The sequence below is a fragment of the Podarcis vaucheri genome, assembly GCF_965113315.1.
Source record: "Podarcis vaucheri genome assembly, chromosome: 1".
Classification (NCBI taxonomy): Eukaryota; Metazoa; Chordata; class Lepidosauria; order Squamata; family Lacertidae; genus Podarcis; species Podarcis vaucheri.
In genome coordinates this window covers 18,177,800-18,205,171 of record NC_138759.1, presented here as the reverse complement: position 1 = coordinate 18,205,171, position 27,372 = coordinate 18,177,800, and the positions used below count along the sequence as shown (strand labels likewise).

Sequence of the window (27,372 nt, the reverse complement as noted above, 5' to 3'; positions counted from 1 at the left end):
GCAGAGATTCAGCAGGCATCTTTGCTTTTGACTTTCAGGCTTCTCTTGAAGACAACAGGCCTATGTAACTGTTTAGATTCTCTTGATTAGCCAGCCACCTTAATATTTACTTACTTACTTACTTACTTACTTATTTCTGCATTTTAGATTTTGCTGTATGCATTGTTGTTACACCGCCATGTGATATCGTATGAATTGGTGGTATATAAGTACTTTTTCAATAAAATAAAATAATCGGTTCTCTTCTTCAAGCCAAATTTGCGGAACGCAGCACGGAAATATCATAATATATATTAAGATCCTGACCAAGAAACGATCACTATATGTAAAGCCTTATTATTGAAGAGGAAGAAGGCTGCATTCATTGGACAGAGGTGGATGTGGCTGTGAGACAAAAAGGTGATTCAAGATTTTGGAACCTGGTCCATTCAGGTATACATGTTTCCAGGCTTCACCTGGAAGCCCAAATCCCTGCTGCTGTCATTTGGCTACAGTATTTTGAGGGCATCTTCCTACACCTGTGGAGGAAGGTTCCTTCTATAATACTAAGGAAAGACGCATCACACACATCCCTCCCCAGATCACCCTCACATTATCGCTCCTGTACAGGTAACCCAGACCACCACTTTCAACAAGCAAAGGAGAGGAAAGGGTAGGCCAAGTAAACTGGGTCTCACCAAGGTGACTTCTAAGTAGGGTTTCAACATCACAAACGTCATGATATAGTGACACAACTTTTCAAGTGGGTATTATTTTCTTTCCGCTGGTTTAAACGAGTTCTAAACATCCCCAGAGTTGCAGTTCTTTCATATGTGATTTGGGGAGGTGGGGGCAAGGCGGTTACATTAATCTGTTTTTGCATGTCATGTGTAGTTAGCCCTTTATTTCTTCGCTTCAAGCTTCATTTCAACTCGTCCACCTTCCTTGGTGGGTATTTTAGAACCAGAGCACCACAAAGCAGCATTCTGCATCACAGTTCAAACAGGGGGTGTGCATAAAAGTAAAGGTAAAGGGACCCCTGACCATTAGGTCCAGTCGTGACCGACTCTGGGGTTGCGGTGCTCATCTCGCTTTATTGGCCGAGGGAGCCGGCGTACAGCTTCCGGGTCATGTGGCCAGCATGACTAAGCCGCTTCTGGCAAACCAGAGCAGGGAAACGCTGTTTACCTTCCCACCAGAGCGGTACCTATTTATCTACTTGCACTTTGACGTGCTTTCGAACTGCTAGGTTGGCAGGGGCAGGGACTGAGCAATGGGAGCTCACCCCATCACGGGGATTCGAACCTCCGACCTTCTGATCGGCAAGTCCTAGGCTCTGTGGTTTAACCCACAGTGCCACCTGCGTCATGTGTGCATAGTGAACTCTTAATTCAGCTGCACTTTTGAGAAAAAGGTTTCCACTTTTTTTGGCTGTTCTCTTTGCCCTGTCTCTATGTGTGAGGAGTCAGAGCCTTTTCACAGTGACCTGAGAAGCCCAGAGTATTTTGATGGGTGTAATGAAGTTTCAACAGCTCTTTAATGTGGGGAAGGGGGTTTGCTGAGCATCTTGATGCTGCTTAGCTAGGTTCCAGCAACAGGTGGCAGGCTCATTAGCCTGTATTCCGCTACAGCATAATTGATCAGCTGCTAAATTACTTATGTCTGGCTCCGGGCACTTCATCTACCATAAACAGGTGATTCCCAGGTTATTCCAGTTTGACTCTTCCGTAAATCAGGAGAGACACTGTAACGGAGAAAGTTCGAGTCACTTAATACTTTTTCCTTTATTTAATCCCACCCTTCTTCAATGTGGCCCGCGTGGTCATTGCCCCCCCCTCTTACTCTCACAACAACCCTGTGAGGGAGGGAGGTGGGACTGATACGTACCTACTGACCCAAGGTCTTCCATTGAACCCCATGGTTGAGTGCAGGTTTGAACTCAAAGGTGTCGATCAAATTCCGACACATGAGAAGCCAAAGTCCTGGAGACCAAGTCCTGTGAGGAAAGGGTGAAGGAGGTGGGTATCTTTAGCCTGGAGAAGAGGCGATATGATAGCCATCTTAAAATATTTACAGGGCTGTCACATAGAGAGGATGGAGCAAATTTGTTCCGAGTTGCTCCGGGGGGGGGGTAGATTCAAAGTAAAAGGAATGGGATTTTAACTAAAGGAAAGAACATCCTGATAGTATGAGCTGGAACAAACTGCCTTGGAAGGTGGTGAGCTCTTCTTTGCTAGAGGGTTTTAAGCAGAGGGGATGCTGTAGCGATGGATTTTCTGCATTGACTGGGTGTTTTTTTTAATCATTTACAGTGGTGCCCCGCAAGACGAATGCCTCGCAAGACGGAAAACTCGCTAGACGAAAGAGTTTTCCGTTTTGGAGGTGCTTCGCAAAACGAATTTCCTATGGGTTTGCTTCGCAAGACGACAATGTCTTGCGAGTTCCTGCTGGTTTCCCCCCCCCCTTTTTCTAAACCGCTAAGCCGCTTATCAGCTGATCCGATCAGCAGATAAGCCGCTAAAAGCCGCTAATAGCGCTAATCCGCTAATCCTTCAATGGGCTTGCTTTGCAAGACGAAAAAACCGCTAGACGAAGAGAATCACAGAACGGATTCTTTTCGTCTTGCGAGGCACCACTGTATTCATTACATTTACATACCTCCTATCATCTGAGGACCACAGTCCAAGGGTTGGCCTTCTGGGTCATTTCCAGCTCTGTGATTCTGTGAAGGGAAAAGAATGGAACAGTACACAATGCAGGCCAACCCCCCCCCCCCATTTTTTGGGTCTGCCCGGACACTGAGGTCCAGCGCCGAGGGCCTTCTGGCGGTTCCCTCACTGCGAGAAGCCAAGTTACAGGGAACCAGGCAGAGGGCCTTCTCAGTAGTGGCACCCGCCTAGTGGAACGCCCTCCCACCAGATGTCAAAGCGAACAACAACTACCAGACTTTTAGAAGACATCTGAAGGCAGCCCTGTTTAGGGACGCTTTTAATGTTTGATGAATTATTATATTTTAATATTTTGTTGGAAGCTGCCCAGACTGGCTGGGGAAGCCCAGCCAGATCGGCGGGGTATAAATAATAAATTATATTATTATTATTATTATTATTATTATTATTATTATTATTATTATTATTATTATTTGTACTCTTCCTATCCCCAGACCCACTAAAGAGATCTGCACATGTATCCATTACCAGATCACATTGGCAGCTGTCAGACCATGGTTTTTATCTAGCTTGATATTCTCTGCAGTGACTGGCCACAGCTCTCCATTGCCCAAGAACTTGCAGTTATCTTTTTTATATTCTCTTTATTACTAATATTAATATATAATATGACTGCAAGTACTTGATAACCATTTTCTAAGCAATTTTATTTATTATTATCATTATTTTATTATGCAGTTATGTATCAATATTTATTTTATTATTATTAAGCATTAGCTGACATTTTCAGAAGGGTAAAATTAAAATACTTTGGTTTTCCGAAAGCAGTTTATGTGCCTCTTCATCAAACATAGCCTTAAATGTTGTCCAATTACAAAAAAACAACAACAAATTGAATTCCTCACACCAAAAAACATATTTTTAAGACCCTTCACTGAAGAAATCTGTAAACATTACATTTCACCCCCTAAAATGAGACGCCCTAACAGCGTCTGATTTGCCCCCTACTCTTGGCCCAGTAAGTGGTACACCCCTCCACCCTGAGGGCTCTTTCCACATATGGTTCTTCTTACTTAGATCAGGACCATAGACTCCTCTGAGCTAACTTGGGGACAGGTTCCAGCACCCCTCTCCTCAAATCGAGATGCACCTTGCTTCAAGAGAGGCGTTGCAGTGGATCTTCTGTGACAGGAATTGATCTCTGAGGGAGAACAATAATTTTCAGGTGTCACTCTATCCTCCTTGCAGGTCTTTACTGGAAGAGGGCCTTGGCCCTTGTAATTTAAAGGATCTTTGGCAGGTGGGCTGGGAGGTGCTTGCTTGAGGATTCAAGTTGTCTCGGCCCTAGCTGAGTGCCTGCACATTTCAGTCCGCTGCCAACGTTTGAAAACAGCTTGAAAAACATTGCTGAAATGTAGCCCTCAGCCCTGGTGGTTCGGGTTGGAAATCCCTAAGGGATTTCCTGCGTGCCTCAGTGGGTCCCCATCACCCCTTTGCAAAGAACATAAGGACCATCTAGTCCAGCATCTTGTCCTCACAGTGGCCAACCAGATGCCTGTGAGAAGCCTGCAAGAGGGATCTGAGTCAGTGGCATAGCATGGGTTGTCAGCACCCGGGGCAAGGCAAGTGATTTGCGCCCCCTAACCCGTGGATTTGCGCCCCCTAACCCTAACCCCCAGATGTTGCGCCCGGTGCGGCCGGCCCCCCCTGCACCCCCCACGCTACGCCACTGATCTGAGTTCAACAGCCTACTGTCCTCCTGTGGTTTCCAGCATTCAATACTCCTCTTCTTTGGTGATCACTCGTAGCCAAGTAAGATGGTCTTCCATGAACACTGTCTTAACAGTGAGTCTGTAGTGACTGTGGAGGCCAGTTCTGGATCCACACGTCCTTCCAAGGTGGGGACATAGGTTTCTGGGTGGGAGTTGATCATGGTGAGGGCTTGCCAAGCGTGCCTTTCTCTTAGCGCATTTCTCCCTTTTGTCCTGAGTTCGAGCGTCTTCAAAGTCCATGACACCTTTGCTGAAGGCTATTCTCCAACTGGAGTGCTCGCAGGCCAGTGCTCCCCAGTTGTCTGTGTTTATACTACTTTTTTTTTTAGATTTGCCTTGAGAGAGTCTTTAAACCTCTTTTGTTGACCACCAGCATTATGCTTTCCATTTTTAACTGCCTCCTCCATTATGGTTAGAAACTGTGGAAAAGAAATAACCTCCACGAATTTGTCTAATCTTTTAAAGCCATCTAGGTTGGCAGCCATCAGATTCATTGGATGTTCCCTCGTTCTCCGCCCACTTGTTTGCAGAAGCTCGCTCCAGCTCCCTCCCAGATCATTTTTCTGTCCTTATGGATAGTCTCACACTTTTATTAATAAGTGATGCAAAATCATGGTATGTCAGAGGGAACAAATCAGTTTCCCAGAACCCTGGGAAACGAGAGAAGGGAATAAAAGGGGTTTTCAACAACAACAAAAGTTCAATCTAATTAGGAAAAAAAATTAAACTCCAAATAAAACAGCTGTGGTCAAGTATCAGAAGTGTTTCAGCACCAGAGGGTTTGGTTTACAAGTGACCTTGGGAGCTGCTAATAGTCTTGCTTCTCGCTATGCTATCATTGGTTTGTCTTTGCCCAGTGGCGAGGTGGCTTTCGAGCAATGAGCCTGTTAGCATTCTCCAGAGTCACTGGATAGACGGCAGGAGGTAGCCACCAAAATGAAAGTAGCCTAGGTTCTCTGGACCAGGGGGGGGGGCGATGTTCTGGCTAATTGTCATCAACTGGAAAGGGGAGGCAAAGCTTAATATAGTATGTTTCCGATATCGTTCCCAAAAATACACTGAAAGCTGAGTCATAGGATGCTTGTGCAAAATGCAGGGGGTTTGTTACAAAGCCAACACTTGGAGGTATTAGCAAAGCAATTCATGAATGAATTGCTGCGAAGACTGAACTGCGGAAAATGGTATATCCTCGCAGAAATGTCCACCCACGTGGTGAAAGCTCTTGGCCAGTTCCCCAAACCTGTCACCTGTGATTGGTCATGTTGCAGCCCGAGAAGAAATCTTTAAAGGGGAGGGTCCAAAAAACCAATAGACCATATTGCTTGTCGTTATTTAGAGCAGATGAAATTTGTGTCGATTTCTGTTTAGTTAAAAAGAGACCCGCCATTAGGTCAGGCACACATGCATACGGCTGGGCTCTGATGACTTTACAAAAATGAAGGGTGTGTGGAGGGATTCGAATGGAGAACTACCAGAGGGACATGGGAATCTCATAACCTCTGCTCAAATCACCTCCACCCAGGTGCCACCTTCTACCCAACAGAGTTCTTAAGCAATTTTTCCTTTGGTATGCTTGCCCTTAAATATGTTTGCCTTAGAACTCATAGACATCCAATGAAACTGAACAATGGAAGATTCAGGACAGATAACAAAACGTTCTTCTTCATGCAGCACATAGTTAAACTGTGGAACTCATTGCAGCAGGAGGCAGTGATGGCCACATAAACTTCATGGAGGATGAATACCAGAGGCTGGAAACCACAGGAGGGGAGAGTTCAGCTCTTGTCCTCATGTTCCACTTGCTGGTTTCCCACAGGTATCTAGTTGGCCGCTGTGAGAACAGGATGCTGGGCTGGATATGCTATTGGACAGCTCCTCTTCTTACATTCTTAAATTGCTCAAGGAAGGCAATTTGGGGCACAAAGAAGTGGTGATGGTTTGGCTAAGTGCCGTTTCCTTCCTACATTGCTTCTCTGCTATAAATTATCTCCTCCTGATAATGCCATTGGGGCTCAGTTGCAACACGCATTTATGTGTGACGTCCCACCAGCCCCTGAAGAAAGCGACTGCTCTGCCTCACGCAGGTCGTGCGCATGAGAAATTGGACTGCTGCTGAAAATAATTCCATGTTCTGAATGTGTGCATGAGGTTTGGCAGAGCATAATTGTGAAGCTGAACTTCAGAAAACCGGAGCAGGGCAGCTCTCTGCAGCCGACCAATTGTAAGAACGCAAGAACTTTCTAATTAGCCAGTGTTTGCAAGCAATTTGTAGCACTTTGGTCTGCCATGACACCATCTGCATCACAATGCATTTTGTTTGGCTTTGTTTCTGCTTAGCTGTAATAAGGAAAGAGACTTTGCCCTCTGTTATAAGGGGAAGGGCGTAGCTCGCTGACCATCTGCCTTTGCATGCAGAAGATCCCAAGTTAAGTTTCTGGCATGTCCCAAGTAGGGCTGGGAGAGACTCCTGCCTGAAATCCGTGACAGGTATAGATGGGCATCCCTCTGCTCCAAGGGTCTTTGAAAACTGCATGACTCCATCACCACCACCACCTCTTCCTCATCATTGTGAGGATTCTCACAATCTTTCCAATATCAATATTATCATGTGATGTGCAGAGCATTTGTGGAGAGAAAGCCTGTATATTGCCACCATAGAAATATGGCAATAATAATAATAATAATAATAATAATAATAATAATAATAATAATAATAAATTTTATTTATACCCCGCCCTCCCTGGTAAAATTACAATAAAAACATAATAGCGGAGGGGGGAAAACACAATTTAAAATACAGGCTAAAAATACAATTTAAAATGCAGCCTCATTTTAATAATAGCCCATAGATCAAAACCATAAGGAAAGGGAAACATCAGGGTCAGACTGAGTCCAAACCAAAGGCCAGGCAGAACAGCTCTATCTTGCAGGCCCTGCGGAAAGATGTCAAGTCCCGCAGGGCCCCAGTCTCTTGTGACAGAGCATTCCACCAAGTCGGGGCCAGTACTAAAAAGGCCCTGGCCCTATCTCTTTATATTCTGAGCGTTCAGAGATCTCAGGAGTGAAAATAAACCTGCCTCCTGGCTTACCCAGCCTCTGCGGCATGGGCAGCTAGGGTTTGCTTTCTTTGTGTTCTGCCCCATAACTCAGCCCGTTTAATTTCTCCATGTGATTCATTGGGAGCCATCGAGCCAGCTCCCCTCCTCCTGGAACTTCCCGTTTATCTGGGTTCCATTTCTTGATGTGTGATGGACTCTTGGGTGTTAACATGGGATTCTAGGCCTTTTTCCTAGGCTCTAGAATATGTGTGTACGGGGCAGGGGAAATGACAGGCTTCACCCATGCAGTAGATGCATCCATTGGCACATCTTCAAAATATGGCTAAATGCATATTGTGTGTCAAAAACACACCTATGAGTACAGGCAAGTGTAGTAGTGTAGCAGCAAACAAGTGAATATTTGTGGGGGAGGACGGAGACACAAACCCACTTCCCATGATGCCCCTCTCACATGTCCATTGAACACACAAGGTTTAAGGAGAGAGGATGTTGGAATCCATTGCACAGCAAACAAACAGGCACCAGGTTTTTAAAATACTGACTGGTAGCTGCTGGTTTTATGGACCTGTGCTTCTGGTTTTGAATTGCTGCTGGGGGGGGGGGCTGCACAAACCTGTGAATTTTGCTTTCTTTCTGTTTCACGTGTTTGTAGCCTTAACTAAAATTCTCCACTTTTCTTCATCAGCTTGCCTTTAAAAAAAAAACACACAAAAAAACCCTCAGGAAATTTTGGCTGCAGTTTAGTGTTCATTTCTCTCACTGTGCACATTTTTCCATGACCTTCTAGCTAATGTAATGCATTTTGTCAGTTATGTTCACTAATACATGCGTTTTTGTGCACACTTGCCCCAAATTCATGCATTATTTGTACACGTTATGTGGTTGGAGAACTTCATTGCAATATTTGGAGAAGTGATATGTTTTGGCTCACTTGCTTTTTCCGTAAGTGTGAATTAAGTAGAGCCAGTGTGGTGTAGTGGTTAAGAGCGGTAGTCACGTAATCTGGGAAACCGGGTTCGCGTCTCCACTCCTCCACATGCAGCTGCTGGGTGACCTTGGGCCAGTCACACTTCTGTGAAGTCTCTCAGCCCCACTCACCTCACAGAGTGTTTGTTGTGGGGGAGGAAGGGAAAGGAGAATGTTAGCCGCTTTGAGACTCCTGAAGGGGAGTGAAAGGCGGGATATCAAATCCAAACTCTTCTCTTCTTCTTCTTCGCGTTAAAATGACGGGCCAAACTGAATTTCTCCTCCAATTCTTGGGAATACAAATAAATTGCAGGGGAAGTGATATGGAAAGAAGGATCAGTGGGTGATGGCACATGTAAAACACCTACCTTCCTTTCCCAAGACGCAAGTTTCCCCGTCTCTTCATTCGCCTTACAAGGGGAACATAAGATTGAGATTCTTGTGTTTTCCTTTTGGAAGTTTGAGAGTGTTAGGCTGTTGATGAAAATTGCTGCTGAGATTAATTACCGTATTCTTCGCTCCATAAGACGCACCTAGTTTTTAGAGGGGGAAAGCAAGAAAAAAATATATTCTGCGCAGAGCATGTAAGCAGCTCTCGCTTTTCTTGCTTTAAAGCAAGCAAAGTGAGAGCCGCTTACATGGCTTCTGTCCTGCTTTGCACAGCTCTCACTTTGCTTGCCCATCCCTCCTCCTGCCTCACTGTAAAGTGAGGCTACGCTGGAGCAAGAAGAGGAGGAGGAGACACCGGGACAGGTGCTTTGCTTGCTTTACAGCGAGGAGGGAGGAGGATGGGCAAGCAAAGTGAGAGCTGCGCAAAGCAGGACAGAAGCCATGTAAGCGGCTCTTGCTTTGCTTGCTCCCGTCCGTCCCTCCTCCCGCTTCGCTGTGAAGCCAGCAGAGCAAGAGGCGCTGTGCAGCTCTCGCTGAAGCCAGCAGAGCAAGAGCGGTAGCTGCTCAGCGCCTCTTGCTCTGCTGGCTTCACAGCGAGCGACGGATGGGAGCCATGGCTCCGGCTGCAGAGGCATCCCTCAGCTCGTGACTGCAGCGGTAGCCAAGGGATCCCTCTGCTGTCCAGTGCATTCACTCCCTAAGATGCACAGACATTTCCCCTTACTTTTTTTTGGGGGGGGGGGAGTGTGTCTTGTGGAGCGAAAAATGCAGTAATAGTTCTGCATTAGGTCTCCCTTTATCACAGGTGTCTTACTCCATAATACTTACCTTTGTGCTGGCACCTGATAATGGCTGGTTCCTGTATGTCCTGTGTTGCCTTTCAAGTCATCAACAGAAAACAAAATCAAGGTCCATTGGCATTGACACTTCACTTTGTCATGGCTGGCCAATGAGTGCTGCTTCAATGACCTTAAATAATCTCCTTCAGATACCATACAACATATTCTTACTGCCTTTGCAATGATTACTGTGTTGTTTCATCTTCTAGGTCCAACAACCCAACGCCAGGTTCAAAATGGACCTTCTCCAGATGAAATGGAGGTTCAGAGACGGTAAGGAGCAAAAACAAATAATCTGCAAAGCACTGTGATTTTTTAAAACAAATACCAACTGTTGCTAATATAATTGAGCCTATCAGAACACCAGGGCATTCTTTCAGAAACTGCGCTACTGTACAGGCCAGTTGTCGCTATGAAACCTGATGCAAAAAATGGAATTGTTATCCCATCAAAGTGGGTGGTAATTTTAGCCTCTGCTTCTATGTTTGCATCCTGATCTGTTAACACCAATCAGTGTATTTGCAACCCATGAGATTCCCTGTGTTGATAAAATATGTTTTGCCCATCAGAATTGTAGTACTCTGAGCTCCATCAGTTCTGTTCTGTACTATAAGACACTATAGGAAAGACTGTTCAGCACGATCAAGATATGTGTGAGACAGATCTGCACTCTGATCACTGCTTTCATTTTTATTTTTCTGAGAAGCCTCATTCCTTACCTCTTTATTATTTATTGGTTAGATTTATAAACTGCGCTTCCTCCCAGAGGAGCCCAAGGTGGCAAACCCATCAAAACTAATTATTTTGAAATATTCAAAAATCATTCAAAATCCATTCTAAAACATTCTAAAAACATTTTCCGAACTGGTAATTTCAGGGTTACCAGAAACAGTGTATTTCAGCCATCAAACACCTGGGTAAAGAGGAGTTTTTTTAAAAAAAGAAAAATCCTTCTGAGAGTCAGTAATGAGGGAGATGGATGCACCTCACCTGGGAGGGCATTCCACAAATGGGGAACTACCACTGAAAAGGCCCTGTCATGGGCCATTGCCGGCTGGGAAGCCCCCAGAAGTGACACCAGCAACAAGGCCCTTAGTAGTGCATAGCGCTGTTTCTACACAAAGTGGGGGTGGTCTCAGAGACCACACGGCATATATGCAACTTATAATGTGGATCTTCCAGTTTGAGCTTGTGACGATTATGATGGTACTTAGCTTAGGTGATGGGAAGCAACAGGGTTAGTGAAGTTCCTTGCATGATCAGTTTGGCCCATTTGCAAAGTATGTTGGAGTTAATCAACAAAGCTGACGTCCATTCCTAAGCCATCTTCACAATGTTTTGCTTGGTTATGTTTGTGTGTTTATTTTCTTAAGCTTCTTAAGCAAGCTTAAGGTGCTGGGCCTCTAATTATCAAGAGGATCACATTATGTAGAGAACATCCTGCTGGCTGCATCTACCTTAGTGATTATTTCAGACCGTTGTGTATGGTTCCGTTTCCTGAAATGGCGTGTGATCCCCTTATTGGCCGCTCCCCAAGATCCCAAATGACTCAAGTGAAATACTTTATCAATCAAAATCAGGGCCATTTAGAGGCATGAGTGGTTTTTCCCAGTTCTCATGCCATTTGTGACAATTAATTCTGCATTTTCTCAGTTACTGGACCTTCCAAAGTTCAGGACTGAAGCGACCATGGGATATTTCCAGAAACTCTTCTGAACTATCCTTGAGGGGAGATGTGTGCAAGTTACCATGATATGTGGGCAAGGTATTCACAGATCAGGGCAATGCTTGCATTCGCAACAGCGTCTTTGACTTCACAAACCAGAGCATGTTGTAGACAAGTGCAATGACTGGACATCTGTCTCTCACTATTCCTATCACTTTTGGTGAAGAGATCGTGACTTCCATTCAGCCAGAAATTTCATCCAAATGCGGGACCTCTGGCTTCATGTTGGTCACCAAAACTGTGATAAGAAGCCACGCTGAAGATCCCACGGGGATTGGCCTGGTTAGAGTGGCACTTGCCACAACCGATCCTTTAAGATGGCCTCTCCAAGTGGCAGAGCTACTTAATAATTAATTGCATAAAATTCTGCCATGGCGGGCAGCGAGACTAATAACATTGGGGGGGGGGAGCAATGTCTAAATTAGATTTACAGTGCAGCCCTACGCATGTGTACTCAGAAGTAAGGCTTATTTCCAGGTAAAGTGTGTGTAGAAGGGGATGCAATTCAGCAGGGCTTACTTCTGAGTAGCCATGCAAAGAATTGCTTTGTTAGTGCATTGCTCATATGTTAGCTCAAACAAGTGTGCTACCAAAGAGAGCACAAATTATAACTGCAAGTAGCAAATCTCCAAGGCAGTTTTAATCTGAAAGGCCCTCTGGTGGGAATTCCTCAAAACTACATGCTCCTTTAAAAGGCTATGGTTCCATCGCATGAGAATGATGCTGGTATACCTGCTACTTTTCCAGCCCTGAAGCCAATAGTAAAAGGATGTGAAGGAAATCGTTCCTGAGGAAAAGTCCTTTTTGGGGGGGTTGGGGGGGACCAAGCTATATTTTCTTGCTTATACCTGCACTGCGGAAGCAGATACATGTTCCACAAAAAAGGTGTTGCTTCCTATACCTGAGGTCCACTTATGGAGGAATATTTTGGGAAATATGATTAGGAAACGATTACATTTGGGGCTAAGATTATTTATGTTGCTGAAAGCCATTTCACACAGATAGTTAGCCTTCGCATTTTTGCCAACAACAGCTCTTGTATTTTCAGATGAAAAACCAGAAAGACAGATCATAGACAGGGATCTTGAATACGGGATCCTAACTAAGCAGTTTCTGGCTTCTCCAAGAGCATGGTAATACAGTGGACACCCGGGTTGCGAACACGATCTGTGCGGGATGCACGGTCGCAACCCACAGCGGCACGCCTACGCATGTGTGGGTTGCAATTTGGCGCTTACGCGCATGCACAAAGCACAATTTAGTCTTCTGCGCATGCACGACCGCCGAATCCCGGAAGTAACCCGTTCTGATACTTCCGGGTTTCAGTGGTCTGCAACCCGAAAAAAACGCAACCTGAATTGTCTGTAACCCGAGGTATCACTGTAGTTTTTCTGTCCCTGAGGGGAGAAGGAAATGAAGTACAAATACTAGGTCCTTAGAAGTAGGGCTTAAGCAAACAACCACCCCCAGCTGCAATATGCTGTTGCTCTCCAGCCAGAAAGCCAAATGGCACCGCAGGTATTAAATCCTAATAGGTAACAATTTATCCCATAAAACCAGCCTTCACTAGGGATCTTAGGCCTATAATACCCAGTTCAGCAAAGGTTGAGCTTGCTGGCATGCCATTGAAATCCGATTGAAACCTGTTGAATTTAAAGCGCGCTTCACTTTCCCCTGGATGACATCACGTTTCCATGAGGGGTACTGTGAGTAGAAACAGCTTTCTACTTGTATACCCTACTAAGAGTAACAAAAGGTGCACCTACCTGGAGAGGAACCTTGTCAAAGACTGCCCTGCAGCCTGTTCCATCTTGACTGTCCCCTTTCTGCCACAGGGCCATTCAAATTTCCCTGAGGGAAGGACCCGACTTTTTAAAAGGTAGATACAATATTGTTCATTGCAGTTCCCTTTTAAAATGCAGTTTAGGGTTTCCGCTGAATAAATCCTCCTTGCGATGATTTGTACGCTGAATGCTGGCTATAAATACCTAGTAGCCTTGTACCTGGCAAAGTCTGGGTGTAGCCGGTCGAGCGGTGACCTGAGGCGGCGGCCCATAAGCAGTTCAGCAGCCCCAGGAATGCCTGCAACTCCGTTTTGTTTTTTGGGACTGGGCATCCGCCATGCCCTAACGGCACCTTTTCATCCATCCAGCAACGGGCAAGCAGAAAGAATGGTGCGCTCGACAAAAGAGGCACTGGCGCGCCTGGACCGGGGAGACTGGCATGAGCGGGTCGCCGAATACTTGTTCATGCAACACATCACCCCTCATGCGGCCACAGGGAGGAGCCCTGCTGAACTGCTTATGGGCCGCCGCCTCAGGTCACCGCTCGACCGGCTACACCCAGACTTTGCCGTGGCTGAACCCCCAGGCTGTGCCAACGCACCACGGTCATTTGTCCCAGGAAACCAGGTCTTTGCCCGGAACTACGTGGGGGACATTCCTTGGGTGCCAGCCACAGTAGTGGGGGTCACTGGACCTCGCTCATACCAGGTGGCACTCGAAGACGGACGCTTGTGGCGACGGCACATAGACCAGCTTAGGCGCAGGGTTGGGGACGTGGACACTACCGAGGTGCCCCCAACTGCGCTTGCGGCTCCAGAAGAGACACGTACAGATGGCGAGGCCCCACCTACACCTCCCTCGCAAACTGCCAGCGTGGAGCCGAACCAAGCCGTTTCAGAACAGACTCAGACCACTCCACTTGCGGAGGCTCCACCCACAGCAGCGGATCCAGGGGAGTTGGTTCCAACGCCACCTAGGGTCGCACCACAGCCTCAGCGAGAACTGTGTGGCCCTCCGGACTTGGCTACCAGTCCCCGGCGGTCTGGCAGAGTTTCCAAGCGCCCAACTTATTTAAAGGACTATGTTGTTGGACAGGTATCACTGTTGGTCTAAGTAGGGGAAATGTAACCGATATGCTTTTGTGCCTAATTGAACCATTACGCGTAGTGCTGTATATAAGGAAACCATTACGATTGTAACTAACGCCTTATCTCGGTGGGGAGGGGTGTTATGTAGTGTAGTTCACCCTGGGCCAACAGGGGGATATTGTATATAGTTTTCACTCAGGTCTGGTGTTATGTAGTGTAGTTCACCCTGGGCCAACAGGGGGATATTGTATATAGTTTTCACTCAGGTCTGTAGATAGTTTTCAGCACAACCCGGAAAAGAGAAGTGAAACCCCACTATTTTCAACAAGGCCTGTTTCCTGACCAAGTGTGTTTGCAATCCCACCTTCGTCGCCAGTATTAAGTTGTGAGTTGACATAGCAGCCGGCACAGCGATTTCTTCAAGTAGCTCTTTTATTCTGGTAAGCTGGAAATAAACTGACTGCGAACAGCTCAGCCGGCCTGTATTTATAGTCAACCGGATGTCAACATTGTAACCATAACAGCTCAGAGTTCCCGCCTAAAATAACGGACGCGGACCTGAGTGAAAACTATCTACAGACCTGAGTGAAAACTATATACAATATCCCCCTGTTGGCCCAGGGTGAACTACACTACATAACACCAGACCTGAGTGAAAACTATATACAATATCCCCCTGTTGGCCCAGGGTGAACTACACTACATAACACCGGCATTGCTTGGAAAACCTAAGAAAACAATAACAACAACAAAAATTCAATGCGGTTTTGAAAGGTTCAGTCCGCCATTTTGATTCAAAATGGTGCCCAACATAGAGAGAAACCTACTCCTTGAAATCAGCCACCATCATGCAAAATTGGGTTACAGTCTATTAAAGGGTGTTCCGCATATAGTAAACAGGCAAACAACATTCCAGAATACATAGTAGATTGTAATAAATGAACAGTGCCTCAAGAAAGCTGTTTTGTGGGCATCATCCCTCCCCCCCCCCAACAAACTATACCCAGCGCAAACAAAGCCAAAGTGTCTGGTCAAATGCACATTAGAAACTAAAACTTGATTTGTTTTTCCTTATTCCCCTTTGTTTTAGGCAAGCCATGGAGCAGCAGCAGCGCCAGGAATCTCTGGAAAGAAGAACCTCTACCACAGGCACGTATCCAGCTTTTGTAAGCAACACAGGCCTCGCCTTTCCCCTGCTTGCCTCCCTTAACTTTCACCTGCTCCCTGGAAACGGTTTGGCCTGTTGAGTATTGCTGCAATTATCCTGTGGCTTGAAAACATTTCAGTCAGACACGGGAGGTACAAAGAAGGATGGCAACTGCGCAAGTGCAGCTGACGTCGAAACTTAGCTCATTGTGCTCTGGGATTTGGTTGCTCTTCGTTTTTCTGTAAGGTGTTTTCACACCGCAGGATTAGAAATCTTCTTTGGCTTAAATGGCATGGGATGCAAAAGGAAAGCCTGGAGTGGCTATGTTTTGTTCCGTCTTCTACGTTATAGCAAACAGGCATGGCCCAGATGAAGGCCAGTGCTTTGTGGCGTGTTGGTGTTTAACTGTCCTGGCTTTGTTTGGGCATCCTTAAAACCTATACCTGTACTAATCTTTATTAAGTTTTGGCTTTGTTTTGATTTGTTTTTGATTTAATTCCTCCTTCCCCCTGTACCCAGTCTTTCTAACCATGGTGCCATCTGTCGTTCCTCAGTTCCAACCCATCTCATTCTTTCTCCTCCCCCCCCCTTTTCCTTTTCTGTTATTTTTAGTTTCCACCCTTCAGATAAAAGTGTCTTCTTCCCCCTTCCACTGCCAGTCTCCTCCTCCTGACTACAGTAACTACAATGCTTCCACTTCCACGGGTTCTGTCCCGCCTCCACCTCCTTACGCCAAAGTTATCTCGTCGGCATCTCCTCTCCCTGACCCTGTGGGCAAAGCCTCTTTCAAACCCCCTCAGGGGCCCAGGGAACCCCCTCTGCACTGCCACCGACATTCTGCCTCCGAGTTCTCTCCATCTCCATCTTCCTCCATCCCTCCGGCCTGGCCAGGCTACAGGACTGTGACACGAAGCACCAAGCACATCTCTTTATCCCCGCCACCTGCCCCGGCTTCCCATTACCCCTTCGCCCCTCCTCAGCCCACCAGGCGCTCCTCTCTCTCCTATTCCCCTCAGCCTCCCTCCCCACCCGTGACCCTGACGCCCCCCGTACAAAAGGGTCTGTTCCTGCAGCCCCATATTCCAGTGGTCCTCCCTGTCCTCCCTGCCCAAAACGGCAGGATGCGGGGGCCCTCAGATACCGTGGTCCAAGACACCTCCGCAAACGTACCTCAGCTAGGTCTGAACGGCCACCGCGACGGACATTTTGCCACGCAAATTCCTCCAAGCTCCTCTAGGACCCAGGTAAAGAGAACAGACGAGTCCTATTTCTCGTACTTGGAAGCCGTGCCTGTTTCGCATCTGCCTGTCATAGCCGACCCAGCAGGGTCTTACATCCAGGCTTTCCCCCGACCCTCCCAACATTCGCCTCATTCTCCACACCAGCTCTATCCATCCATGTCACACTTTGTTCCTTATTACGCCGCTGTATCTGAGGTGAATTTGTCCAAGAGGAACCTTCCTTACATGACTTCATCAACCATTTCCCACTTCAGTAAGTACTTGGTTTGAAAGAATTGCATTTATTTATATTTAGGCAACACCTTTAGGTTTTAAGCAATAGGTTATAAGCCCAAATTTTTGACCAGACTTTCAAGAGCATGCTTAAGTGCCTGTGGAGGGTGCAGGACAGAGGTGGCAAAAACCTGGAACTCTCCAGGTGTTGTTTGATTCTCATTGGGCCCAGTTAGCATGAGTCTGACCAAACTGTGGGAGGCAGTGGAAGACAGGAGTGCCTGGCGTGTTCTGGTCCATGGGGTCACGAAGAGTCGGACACGACTAAACGACTAAACAACAACAAGCATGATCTGCAGTCAGGAATTATGGGAACAGGGAGTCCCATCAACATCTGGAGGGTATAGGCTCCCCAATAAAGATGTTATATCCCAGAAGACTACATACATGTTATATCCCAAAAGACTACATACATAACTAGTATAGTCTCAGGCCAGAGACAAAAAAGTAAAATTTGCAAAAGAATTTTTTTTAAGCACATTCAGTGAGAGAACAGGGAGTGCTGATGTAAGGGAGGCAGACCCCCTCCCCAGTTAGCATATGTTAATTCGGTGGTTCTCGAAGTTTTCTCCCTGTGCCAGAATAAAAATTAACTCACGCCACCCTGATTTTTTTATTGAAAGGAAATACATTGGAAAACAAAAAGGAGCAACTCCTAGCAGTGGCTGATTAGAACACAGAACACAACTATTTTATAATGTAGCCATGGGGCATTCAGAAAGTAATGACAATGCCACTACATAAAATCACTTATCGTTCTCACACATTTGATGCTCCTGCTTTCGTTTTGAAAAGATATCTATCCATATTCTGCAAATAAAAAATGTTTTGATACTATACTATACTACACTGAAATGTAGAAATGTTTCTTTGATTGGCCTTGAGTCTTCCTGCCGCAATTGCCACACTCCCCTGCCACCACACCTTTTGAGAACCACTGTGTTAACGGATTGCCTGTACAGAAGTCTTGTAGGCTGAGGGAGGACTTTAGTGCAATGTGCCAGCGGAGAGCACAAACCGTAATCAACAAAGTTTGAGGTTCAACTCTTAGCTTTGCTTGGAAGTGGCTAGGTGGCCTCAGGCAAGCCACCATCTGCATTATACAGCTAACAGTACTGACCTCCCTTACGAGGTTGGTGTAGGAATTACAGTGGTACCTCGGGTTAAGTACTTAATTCGTTCTGGAGGTCCGTTCTTAACCTGAAACTGTTTTTAACCTGAAGCGCCACTTTAGATAATGGGGCCTCCTGCTGCCGCCACGCCGCAGGAGCACGATTTCTGTTCTTATCCTGAAGCAAAGTTCTTAACCTGAAGCACTATTTCTGGGTTAGCAGAGTGTGTAACCTGAAGCGTATGTAACCTGAAGCGTATGTAACCCGAGGTACCACTGTACTGAGATGACTGAGCATTTTGAACAGCCTAAAGCAATCTGCAAATGCTACATAGTGGCTCTGTTTAGCTTAGGGCTCTGGATCTGCAGCAGCCCCTTTTATGCCACAGAAAAGGGCTACTGAAATATTGAGGGGAGGTGGGCAGTTTGGGTCGCAGAATTGGAAGGGAAGTCTTCTTTTCCTAGCGGGCAGGGAAGGCAAAGCACATCTGAAGCAGTGCTTTCATTTGTGGCGATGCTCTGTTTCAGTTCTGGTGTGACCCTGTGCTTGTCATCTGAGGCATTTTCTTTATGTCCCCCTATCCCAGAGAGGTTTAGAGGGTGGCAACAAGAGAACAGGCCTTTTCTGTGGTGGCTCCCTGATTGTGGAATGCTCTCCCCAGAGAGGCTCGCCTGGCACCATCATCACATGTCTTTGGGCGCCAGGCAAAAACATTCCTCTTTATCCAGGCCTTTGGCTATTAAATAATCTATGGCCTGTGAAATTGTGGGGGAGAGGCCTGTTATTATGATGACTATTTTATTATTAGGCTGTCTGTCAGTATGCTTCTTATTATTATTATTTTTTAATCATCGATGTTCTGTGATGTGTTTTTAATGTTGTACACCGCCCTGGGATCTTTTGATAAAGGGAGGTATATAAATTGAATAAATAATACTAATAATAATTCTCATAAAAAAAGCAACATGCTGCAAGGGGTATGCATAAGGTAGCTTCACAGGCAGCCTGGCTAAAAGGCTAAACTCATGGGGGGGGGGAATAAAGAGAGCAGGAGTTTTCATTTGGAGAATTCTGAAATCCACTGTAGATCTACTTCACTTTTTCGTTGTGGGCTTGAACGGAAGTTACGGACTGGAAGACAACCCCAAATTACAGTGGTGCCCCGCAAGACGAAATTAATTCGTTCCGCAATTTTTGTCGTCTAGCGAATTTTTCGTCTTGCGAAGCACGAAATCCCATAGGAATGCATTGAAAATCAATTAATGTGTTCCTATGGTCAAAAAAAGTCCAAACAAAGCCAAATTTGGTACAACAACAGTTTATTAACTGCTCTTTAAAGTCACACATACTGTAAAGAGCAGTTCAAAAATTGAAGGGAAAATAAATTAACTTTATAAACAAAACATGTCTTTGTTTTTAGACAAAGGAAACAAAGTCGCGAGACGTTTTCGTATTGCGAAGCAAGCCCATAGGTGAAATTCGTCTTGCGAGGCAAATCGAAAACGGAAAAACCTTTCGTCTAGCGAGTTTTTTGTCTTGCGAGGCATTCGTCTTGCGAGGTACCACTGTAAGAGGATATCAAACACTTTGGTGGTTTTAGAGAGCAGTGTGATTTAAGTGACAGAAACAAAGCTGTAGACAGGTATAAAATAACTCAATTGTATGATAAGGAATTCTAGGGGAGGGGGAGGCAGAGAATGCACACATAAGTGATGGGAGAGTCTCTGGCTGAGTAAAAGAACTTCCGAGAGCAAGGTTAGTCAGTGGTTGCATTAGCTCATCATAGTAAGACCTGATGAAGGAGAACCCTGCTGGTTGTTCCATGACCAATTGATTGTCAAAGGGCAGCACAGAATTGGCCCTTCTCAGAGGCAGCACCTGTTAATTTCATCATCATCATCATCATCATCATTTATTTATACTCCGCCCATCTGGCTGGGTTTCCTCAGCCACTCTGGGCGGCTCCCAATAGAATATTAAAAACATGATAAAACATCAAACATTAAAAACTTCCCTGAACAGGGCTGCCTTCAGATGTTTTCGAAAAATCCAATAGTTGTTTATTTCTTTGACATCTGACGGGAGGGCATTCCACAGGGCGGGCACCACCACCAAGAAGGCCCTCTGCCTGGTTCCCTGTATCTTCACTTCTCACATTGAGGGAACTGCCAGAAGGCCCTCGGAGCTGGACCTCAGTGGGGTAGAGACGTTCTTTCTTAATACAAGCCCTGAGGACTCAGATTATAGGCACAGAATGAGATTGTTTATGAGTTAGCACAAAAATGCATTGGGAAATGAAAGTAGTCACCGGTGCTTTGCTTCTGGGGGGTGGGGGGAAGGTGCCGGTACTCTGGGTGGCTGCCCTGGGCACAAAATTTCCTAGGGGCCAGGGAAAACAATTACATGTAAAACCATTACAGTGGTACCTCGGGTTAAGTACTTAATTTGTTCCAGAGGTCCGTTCTTAACCTGAAACTGTTCTTAACCTGAAGCACCACTTTAGCTAATGGGGCCTCCTGCTGCCGCCGTGCCACCGGAGCACGATTTCTGTTCTCATCCTGAAGCAAAGTTCTTAACCCGAGGTACTATTTCTGGGTTAGCGGAGTCTGTAACCTGAAGCGTATGTAACCCGAGGTACCACTGTACAAGTTTACTGGAAGGAACTTCATTAAGACCTTGCTATATAGTTCTTACATGATGCCTGTTAAGTAAATGACTACACCTTTTTTCTGTACTCGCAGTACCTGACTGCGCATGCCTTATTTTCACCATGGGTCCTACCGTCCAACATTCTGCCGGGACATGGGCTCGCGGGCTTTGGGAAGGAGGCAGCGCAGCTCCAGGATTCTGTCAGAGCCTTGCGCTTCCTTCCCCAAACCTGGGGAGCATTTGCCCAGCTCAGGGAAATAGGCATGATGCTCTGGGAGCGCCTGAGAGCCTTCCTGCCTCCTTCTCCTTCGAAAAGGTGCCGGTGCTGTGTACCGTTGCGTACTGCCAGAAAAAAAAAGCACTGGTAGTCACAAGAAGAAGCTAAAGGGTGGGCTTTTATCTCCAAGATGGAGACAGTATTTATTTTTAAACACCTATAAATGAGTGTTTGCCCAAACTTTCATGGAAACTTTGCCCAACCTTAACTTTGTTTTTGTACACTATTCTGTTTTAGTTGTGACATAGATAGATGATAGATAGATAGTTTTGCTTTTATCTTGGGTTTCTAATCTAGTTTTTCAGAAACTTTTACTGAATGCCCATTCTTAATTGGTTTATGTCAAGGAACAGTCAAGGATTTTTTTTAAAAAAAAATTATATGAAGTGGTATACTTTTTAAAAATAAATAACATCTTTCTAAGTGTCCCAACCTGGTGGCCGGGAAGCAATTTTGATTTGCCAAAGATGACAGAACGGGTGGATGTTTACAAGTTTGGAATAATGTCAAGTTAAGGGTGATGCTGGGACATTTTTGCATCTACGTTAGAACATAAAAATGTATCGACCCCAAATATCTGTCCAGTTGTGTCTTTTTTGCAGTGGCCAAGTTCAGTTGTGGCCCAGGGTGAAATGCAGAAACCTCTCAAGGCTACAAATATTTAAACGAGAATAGGTTTAGCTGCCTATAAAATTTGTGGAATCTACTTTATTGGGAGAGTTTTGTGTGAATGTATCTTTCAGTGATTTATGTCTAGATCAAGGATTCCCAAACTATGGTCTGCAGGTGATGCGTATGTTGATTTGTTGTTGATGAGGGGAGTTGGGGCATATCCATCTCATGAAATAATCATATTGAATTTTTAAAATTATATTTTATTGCTTCTTTTATTACGTATATTCTACTTTATTGCAATACCATTTGAATGACCCAAAGCATGGCAGACGCCTGGGATCTGAACCCTGGGGAAAGAGTTGCCAACTGGTGACTAAGGGATGGGGGGAGAGAAGATCAGTGGTGTATTGGCCTAGGTCATGGTGGGTTGAAGACCCCCTTACTATTTCTGCAGCAGGGTCCCTATCTCCAGCGTCCTAGAACCACCCAATCAGCATGAAAGGGGAGCTTTTTAGCCATTATATGTTCCAAAGCTAAGCGTTCAGAGCACTGAAAAGATAATGTGCTTCAGTTTTACGAGAATGATGTGCAAGGTCTGTTACATAGGATGGAAAACACAACTTAAGTCACTCTGAAAGAAGATATTGGAGTGGTCCAAATCATTTGTCTAAGAAATCTGTGGATGAAGAGTAATAGACAAATAGTGTAGTGTAGTGTAGTGTAGTGTAGTGTAGTGTAGTGTAGTGTAGTGTAGTGGTTAAGAGCGGTGGACTCGTAATCTGGTGAACCGGGTTCGCTTCCCTGCTCCTCCACATGCAGCTGCTGGGTGACCTTGGGCCGGTCACACTTCTCTGAAGTCTCTCGGCCTCACTCACCTCACAGAGTGTTTGTTGTGGGGGAGGAAGGGAAAGGAGAATGCAGTGGTGCCCCGCAAGACGAATGCCTCGCAAGATGAAAAACTCGCTAGACGAAAGAGTTTTCCATTTTTTGAGTCGTTCCGCAAGATGAATTTCCCTATGGGCTTGCTTCGCAAGACGAAACGTCTTGCGAGTTCTTGCGAGTTTGTTTCCTTTTTCTTAAAGCCGCTAAGCTGTTAATAGCCGCTAAGCCGTTAATAGCCGCTAATAGCCGCTAAACCGCTAATAGCCGTGCTTCGCAAGACGAAAAAACCGCAAGACGAAGAGACTCGCGGAACGGATTAATTTCATCTTGCGAGGCACCACTGTGTTAGCCGCTTGGAGATTCCTTAAGGGGAGTGAAAGGCAGGATATCAAGTCCAAACTCTAATAAATAATAATAATAATAATAATAATAATAATAATAATAATAATAATAATAATTGCACAGAAAATAGTAGCTCTGGCTGAAAGGCAATGCACAGAGATCTACACTGATTGTTGCGATGCATCCCTGATTATTATATTGTATAATTATAAGATTATTGAGTGGGCTTTGGCTGTGACTATCTTGAAGGGCGGCTGCATTTGCCCCTGTAGAAGATCTGTGGATATTTGCTTGCTCAGGACCCAAACTGTTCCCCAAGGGGCATTTGACGTACAGTAGTACCTCAGGACGTCTGCGTGTGTGCAGGTCGTGTTTCGCCGCTTCCGCGCATGCGTGTGACGTCATTTTAAGCACATGCGCAAGCGGCGAAACCCAGAAGTAATGCGCTCCATTACTTCCGGGTTGCTGCGGAGCGCAACTCGAACGTGCTCAACCCGAAGCACATTCAACTCAAGGTATGACTGTATACTGTTTGCTGGGTGGATCATGGGAACCTGAGAAATTCGGTGTCTCCTGTCTACTTTGACATGAGCGACGTTTAAGGAAAGGGGGATATGATTTCTGAATTATTGTTCTTTCATGTTCCAGGCCCCGTCCTTCCACCAGGCCACCCCTCGGCTGGGATACCCACTTCCTCTGGTGGTCCTCCTCCGCCTCCTCCCCCGCCTCCTCCCCCTTCGGGCACTGTGCCACCCCCGCCGCCCCCGTTGCCAGTAGGCGGTGGAGGGTCCAGCACTGATGATGGGTCCGTGTCGGGACTAGCGGCAGCTCTGGCTGGTGCCAAACTAAGGAGAGTACAACGGGTAAGTAATGAGGGCTGCTGCTGCTGCTGGCGGTGGCCATGGTGGCATAGAGTTTAGACCAGGAACCCAGTTTCAAATCCTAGCTCTGCTGAAGCAAGCTGCTCACTGCCCCTGTCTCTCAGCTTTAGCCTTCCATCTTAGGGCAGATATGCCCTTTTGCCAAGGCATAATCCTGACACAAAATATGCAGCACTCACTCCACCAACACATACACATTACACTAAATTCTTTGGTGTTCCAGATGGGTTGTTGTTGTTGTCATCCATCTGTCTCGAGAGACAGTGGAGTGCACCTCTGTGGGTAAAGTCAAACCACTGTGTTAGTGGCACCAAAGTGACCTCTCCAGGACGCAAGACTGGGCAGTGTGTATGGAGGTCCTGGGCTGCCCAGATGACAAGACCTCCCTCTCGGCCTCGCTGATGTGGTCCAGTGGAAAGCAGGGCAATGTGTTTAGTACCAGCTTGGCTGCAGGAGTTGCTGGAAAGAGGCATAAAAGGCTCCATTCAACCGTCTTAGAGACTCCACTCTGGATCTGCCGATCAGAAGGTCGACGGTTCAAATCCCTGCGACGGGGTGAGCTCCCGTTGCTCGGTCCATGCTCCTGTCAACCTAGCAGTTCGAAAGCACGTCAAAGTGCAAGTAGATAAATGGGTACCGCTCCGGCGGGAAGGTAAATGGCATTTCCATGCGCTGCTTTGGTTCGCCAGAAGCGGCTTAGTCATGCTGGTCACATGAACCGGAAGCTGTACACCGGCTCCCTCGGCCAATAAAGCGAGATGAGCGCCGCAACCCCAGAGTCAGTCACGACTGGACCTAATGGTCAGGGGTCCCTTTACCTTTTTAACTTCTGAGCCTTCTCTTCTCCCAAAGATGTCCCACAAGGCAGCAGAGATTTAGAATCAGAGTTTTCTTTCTCCTGGCTGTGCTAACTTCCCAGGTTGTCAAGCCCTATCTGCCCCAAGATGGGTATTGCCCTTGTTAATACTTCACGGTGAAGTTTAGAACCCAGTACACTAATGTCCTGGAGGAGTGTTAGCATGGACATCTTGTTCTGAGTGAATGAGGCTGCCTACCCAACTCAGCATGCATAGCTCTGGATTAGATGGCAGGCTGCTCTCAAGTCGCATGATGTGTGTGCAGGCAATAGCACCTTCAGGTTTTTCTGCCCCTGTGTCCCTCAGCAACTCCCAGGGCAATCAGCAAGCCCATTTTTAAAAGATAAACTCCGTACAGTGGATGCATGTGTGTCGTATTCACACTGCAGATTACTGCTGTTCCATGGAAGTAATTTATGCTTCTCTCAGTAAGGCTTGTGTTCACGTGATGTGTTTACAACTAAGGTGCTTTTATTACTGAATTCAGTCGTCAGTCTGTATAAAATAGACACACATCATTGTATCATAACACTTCATACGTGTGCATGTACACACCAGTGCAGCGAACAAATCTTCCTTTAAAAATAATAATGATAATAAGATAATATGAAGATTCGTGTCCTGCAGACAACTAATTAGTAAAGCAACACACACACATACAAAATTCACAGGTGGCCTCCTATTATGTTTCAGCCACTAGTTGTCTTGACAGCGACAGCTGCCCTTAGTGCCTTGGATATTTTTTTTTTTTTTTGCCTTTCTCTGCTTAGACAGCAAAATTGGACCCCCTTAGTGCCCAGATCTAAAATGCTGGTTTCTGTCTTAAAAGCCAGAGGATGCCTCAGGAGGTTCTAGTCCCAGTGGTGCTTCCAAGGGCGATGCCAATAGGACGAGTAGTGGTGGAGGCGGACTAATGGAAGAAATGAATAAACTACTGGCGAAAAGGTTGGTGGTTCTCACTCCTGCCTACAGTAATTGAGGGGTGGGGTGTTGTGTATTATCTGTGAGTAACACTGCCTCTTATCTAATCCCCCCACCCCCAAACGGTTCAAAGAATCTTAGCGAGGAGGGAGAGGTAGATTTGGCCCACTATAACCCATTAACCTAGGTGCTATTCTCTAACTTAGGGAGACCAGGGCGACTGTCCTTGGAGGTTTTCAAGCCAAGGAGCAGCCCAAATTCCACAGTGGGGGCCGAATTAGACTATAGGTTGGGATCTACCAGTAGATCCCTGGGTGATCTGTAGTAGTAGATTGGCAAGAGTTTATGACTCCCGGTTGTTTAACCATAGCAACAACAACACAGCTTTTCCCACCTTGGAGATGGTGCTGAAGTGAAGAACGTTAACCAGGAGTGGGCTTTTGTGTGAAAATACTGTGAGGGTCAGTTCAATTCTGATCCTGTAAACCAACATCTAGGCTCAGAATTTGGCCAGGCACCATGTTCACACAGTGCATAGTTATTCTATGGCATGGTTTCCCAAACTTGGGTCTCCAGCTCTTTTTTTGAACTACAACTCCCATCATCCCTAGCTAGCAGGACCAATGGTCAGGGATGGTGGGAATTGTAGTCCCTAAACAGCTGGAGACCCAAGTTTGGGATACCCTGCTCTCTGGGATTCGCTCCCAAATAATATGTGATGATGGCCAACAACTTGGGTGAATTGAAAGAGGACTGCAGCAATTCAAGGAGAAGGTTTCCAGTCGCTACCAGCTACAATGTTCTACCTCCACTCCGGAAAGGGATATGCCTCTGAAATCCAGTTGGGGCTTCTCATCGGCATCTGGTTGGCTGCTGAACTAGATCAGCAATTGATCTGACCCAGCAGAGCTCTTCTGGTGCTCTTTGTGTTCTTAATTACAACTGTATGTCTTCTGCACTTGACTCTGGTTGGTAGATCTTGGGGTTCTAGTAAAAACAACCACCAAAGTAACTCTGACAAGCCTTCCCAGTTCTGCTTTACTATTGCTTTCCGCATTGCCTCTGGAAGAATAACTACAGTTGCCATGTTTAATAGGGATTACTTGTTGTCTAGTACAGATTCTTCTCTCTGCCTTCTGTGCGCGCACACATAAATTCAACTAAGTAAGGTAAGGGGACGGGGGAGGAAAGAGCACGTATGAACTTGCTGGTTCTCTGAATTGCTGTGGTCAGTGAATATTTTTCCGAGGAACTAGTTTATAGTCTCTCCCTTCACTCTGTCCTAAGGAGGAAAGCAGCATCACAGTCGGACAAGCCAGCCGACAAAAAAGAAGAGGAAAGCCAAAACGTAAGTGGAACACCGCCTCACACTGTGAAAAATGTCTCCCAGGCCAGTTGGTGTAAGAAGGCATTGTTTTCCATTCCTCTGTGCATTTGTCGCTTGCAACCTCGTTTCTTTTCTGCTGCGAGTTCGCCTTCTGCACAAGACGAAGTTTTCAATCTCACGAAGCGATTTCAGCTGCCTAAGAGTGACTGTCCTCTTTCCACACATGTTGACATCGTGACTTGATGACGTGCCATCACTCTCAGGGACAGGCGGGGGGGTTAAGCAATTTTTGTGTAATTTACTAATATTGTTTTCAGCTCGCTTTTAATATCGAGGAAATTTAACGTGGAATACGTACACGTACATGAAATTGCTTTCTTTAAAAAACAAAGGAAAACAGGCGTTTGGCTCTCGGACCAGCGTGTATTCAAACTTGTAAGAGAGCAAGAATCTCGCAGTGTGTGGGTTTCAAAGTGAGCTGCAGCTTCGATATCTGCTTTGGTCCAGGCAGATCAAATTAGGTGTGTCCACTTCAAAATCCCAATTTGCCAGATCCCTCTGTTACCTCTGAGCTTG

The 27,372-nt window shown here is 46.0% G+C and overlaps 1 protein-coding gene and 2 long non-coding RNA genes across 15 annotated transcripts in view; 2 read left to right on the top strand and 1 right to left on the bottom strand.

Annotated features, from left to right (window-relative positions):
* Positions 1-27,372, top strand: part of EVL (Enah/Vasp-like) — a 151,771-nt gene that overhangs the window by 115,765 nt on the left and 8,634 nt on the right. For 8 of the 13 annotated variants that reach the window (XM_082217291.1, XM_082217284.1, XM_082217279.1 and 5 more), the window contains 6 exons: positions 9,884-9,947; positions 15,363-15,421; positions 16,032-16,913; positions 23,459-23,673; positions 25,378-25,493; positions 26,757-26,817. In XM_082217291.1, coding sequence (XP_082073417.1) covers positions 9,884-9,947; positions 15,363-15,421; positions 16,032-16,913; positions 23,459-23,673; positions 25,378-25,493; positions 26,757-26,817 — 1,397 coding nt within the window. The remainder of the gene's footprint in view (positions 1-9,883; positions 9,948-15,362; positions 15,422-16,031; positions 16,914-23,458; positions 23,674-25,377; positions 25,494-26,756; positions 26,818-27,372) is intronic. The other 5 variants (XM_082217282.1, XM_082217281.1, XM_082217283.1 and 2 more) reach the window with 2 other exon arrangements.
* On the bottom strand, positions 1,350-15,355 carry LOC309531129. Its single transcript, XR_014219095.1, has 6 exons — positions 15,001-15,355; positions 13,167-13,413; positions 8,814-8,978; positions 2,638-2,701; positions 1,867-1,975; positions 1,350-1,723 (listed from the first exon to the last, which is right to left on the bottom strand). It is a non-coding gene; the product is annotated as an uncharacterized lncRNA (long non-coding RNA).
* On the top strand, positions 17,704-19,748 carry LOC309531054. The gene is made up of 3 exons (XR_014219034.1): positions 17,704-18,086; positions 18,331-19,202; positions 19,620-19,748. It is a non-coding gene; the product is annotated as an uncharacterized lncRNA (long non-coding RNA).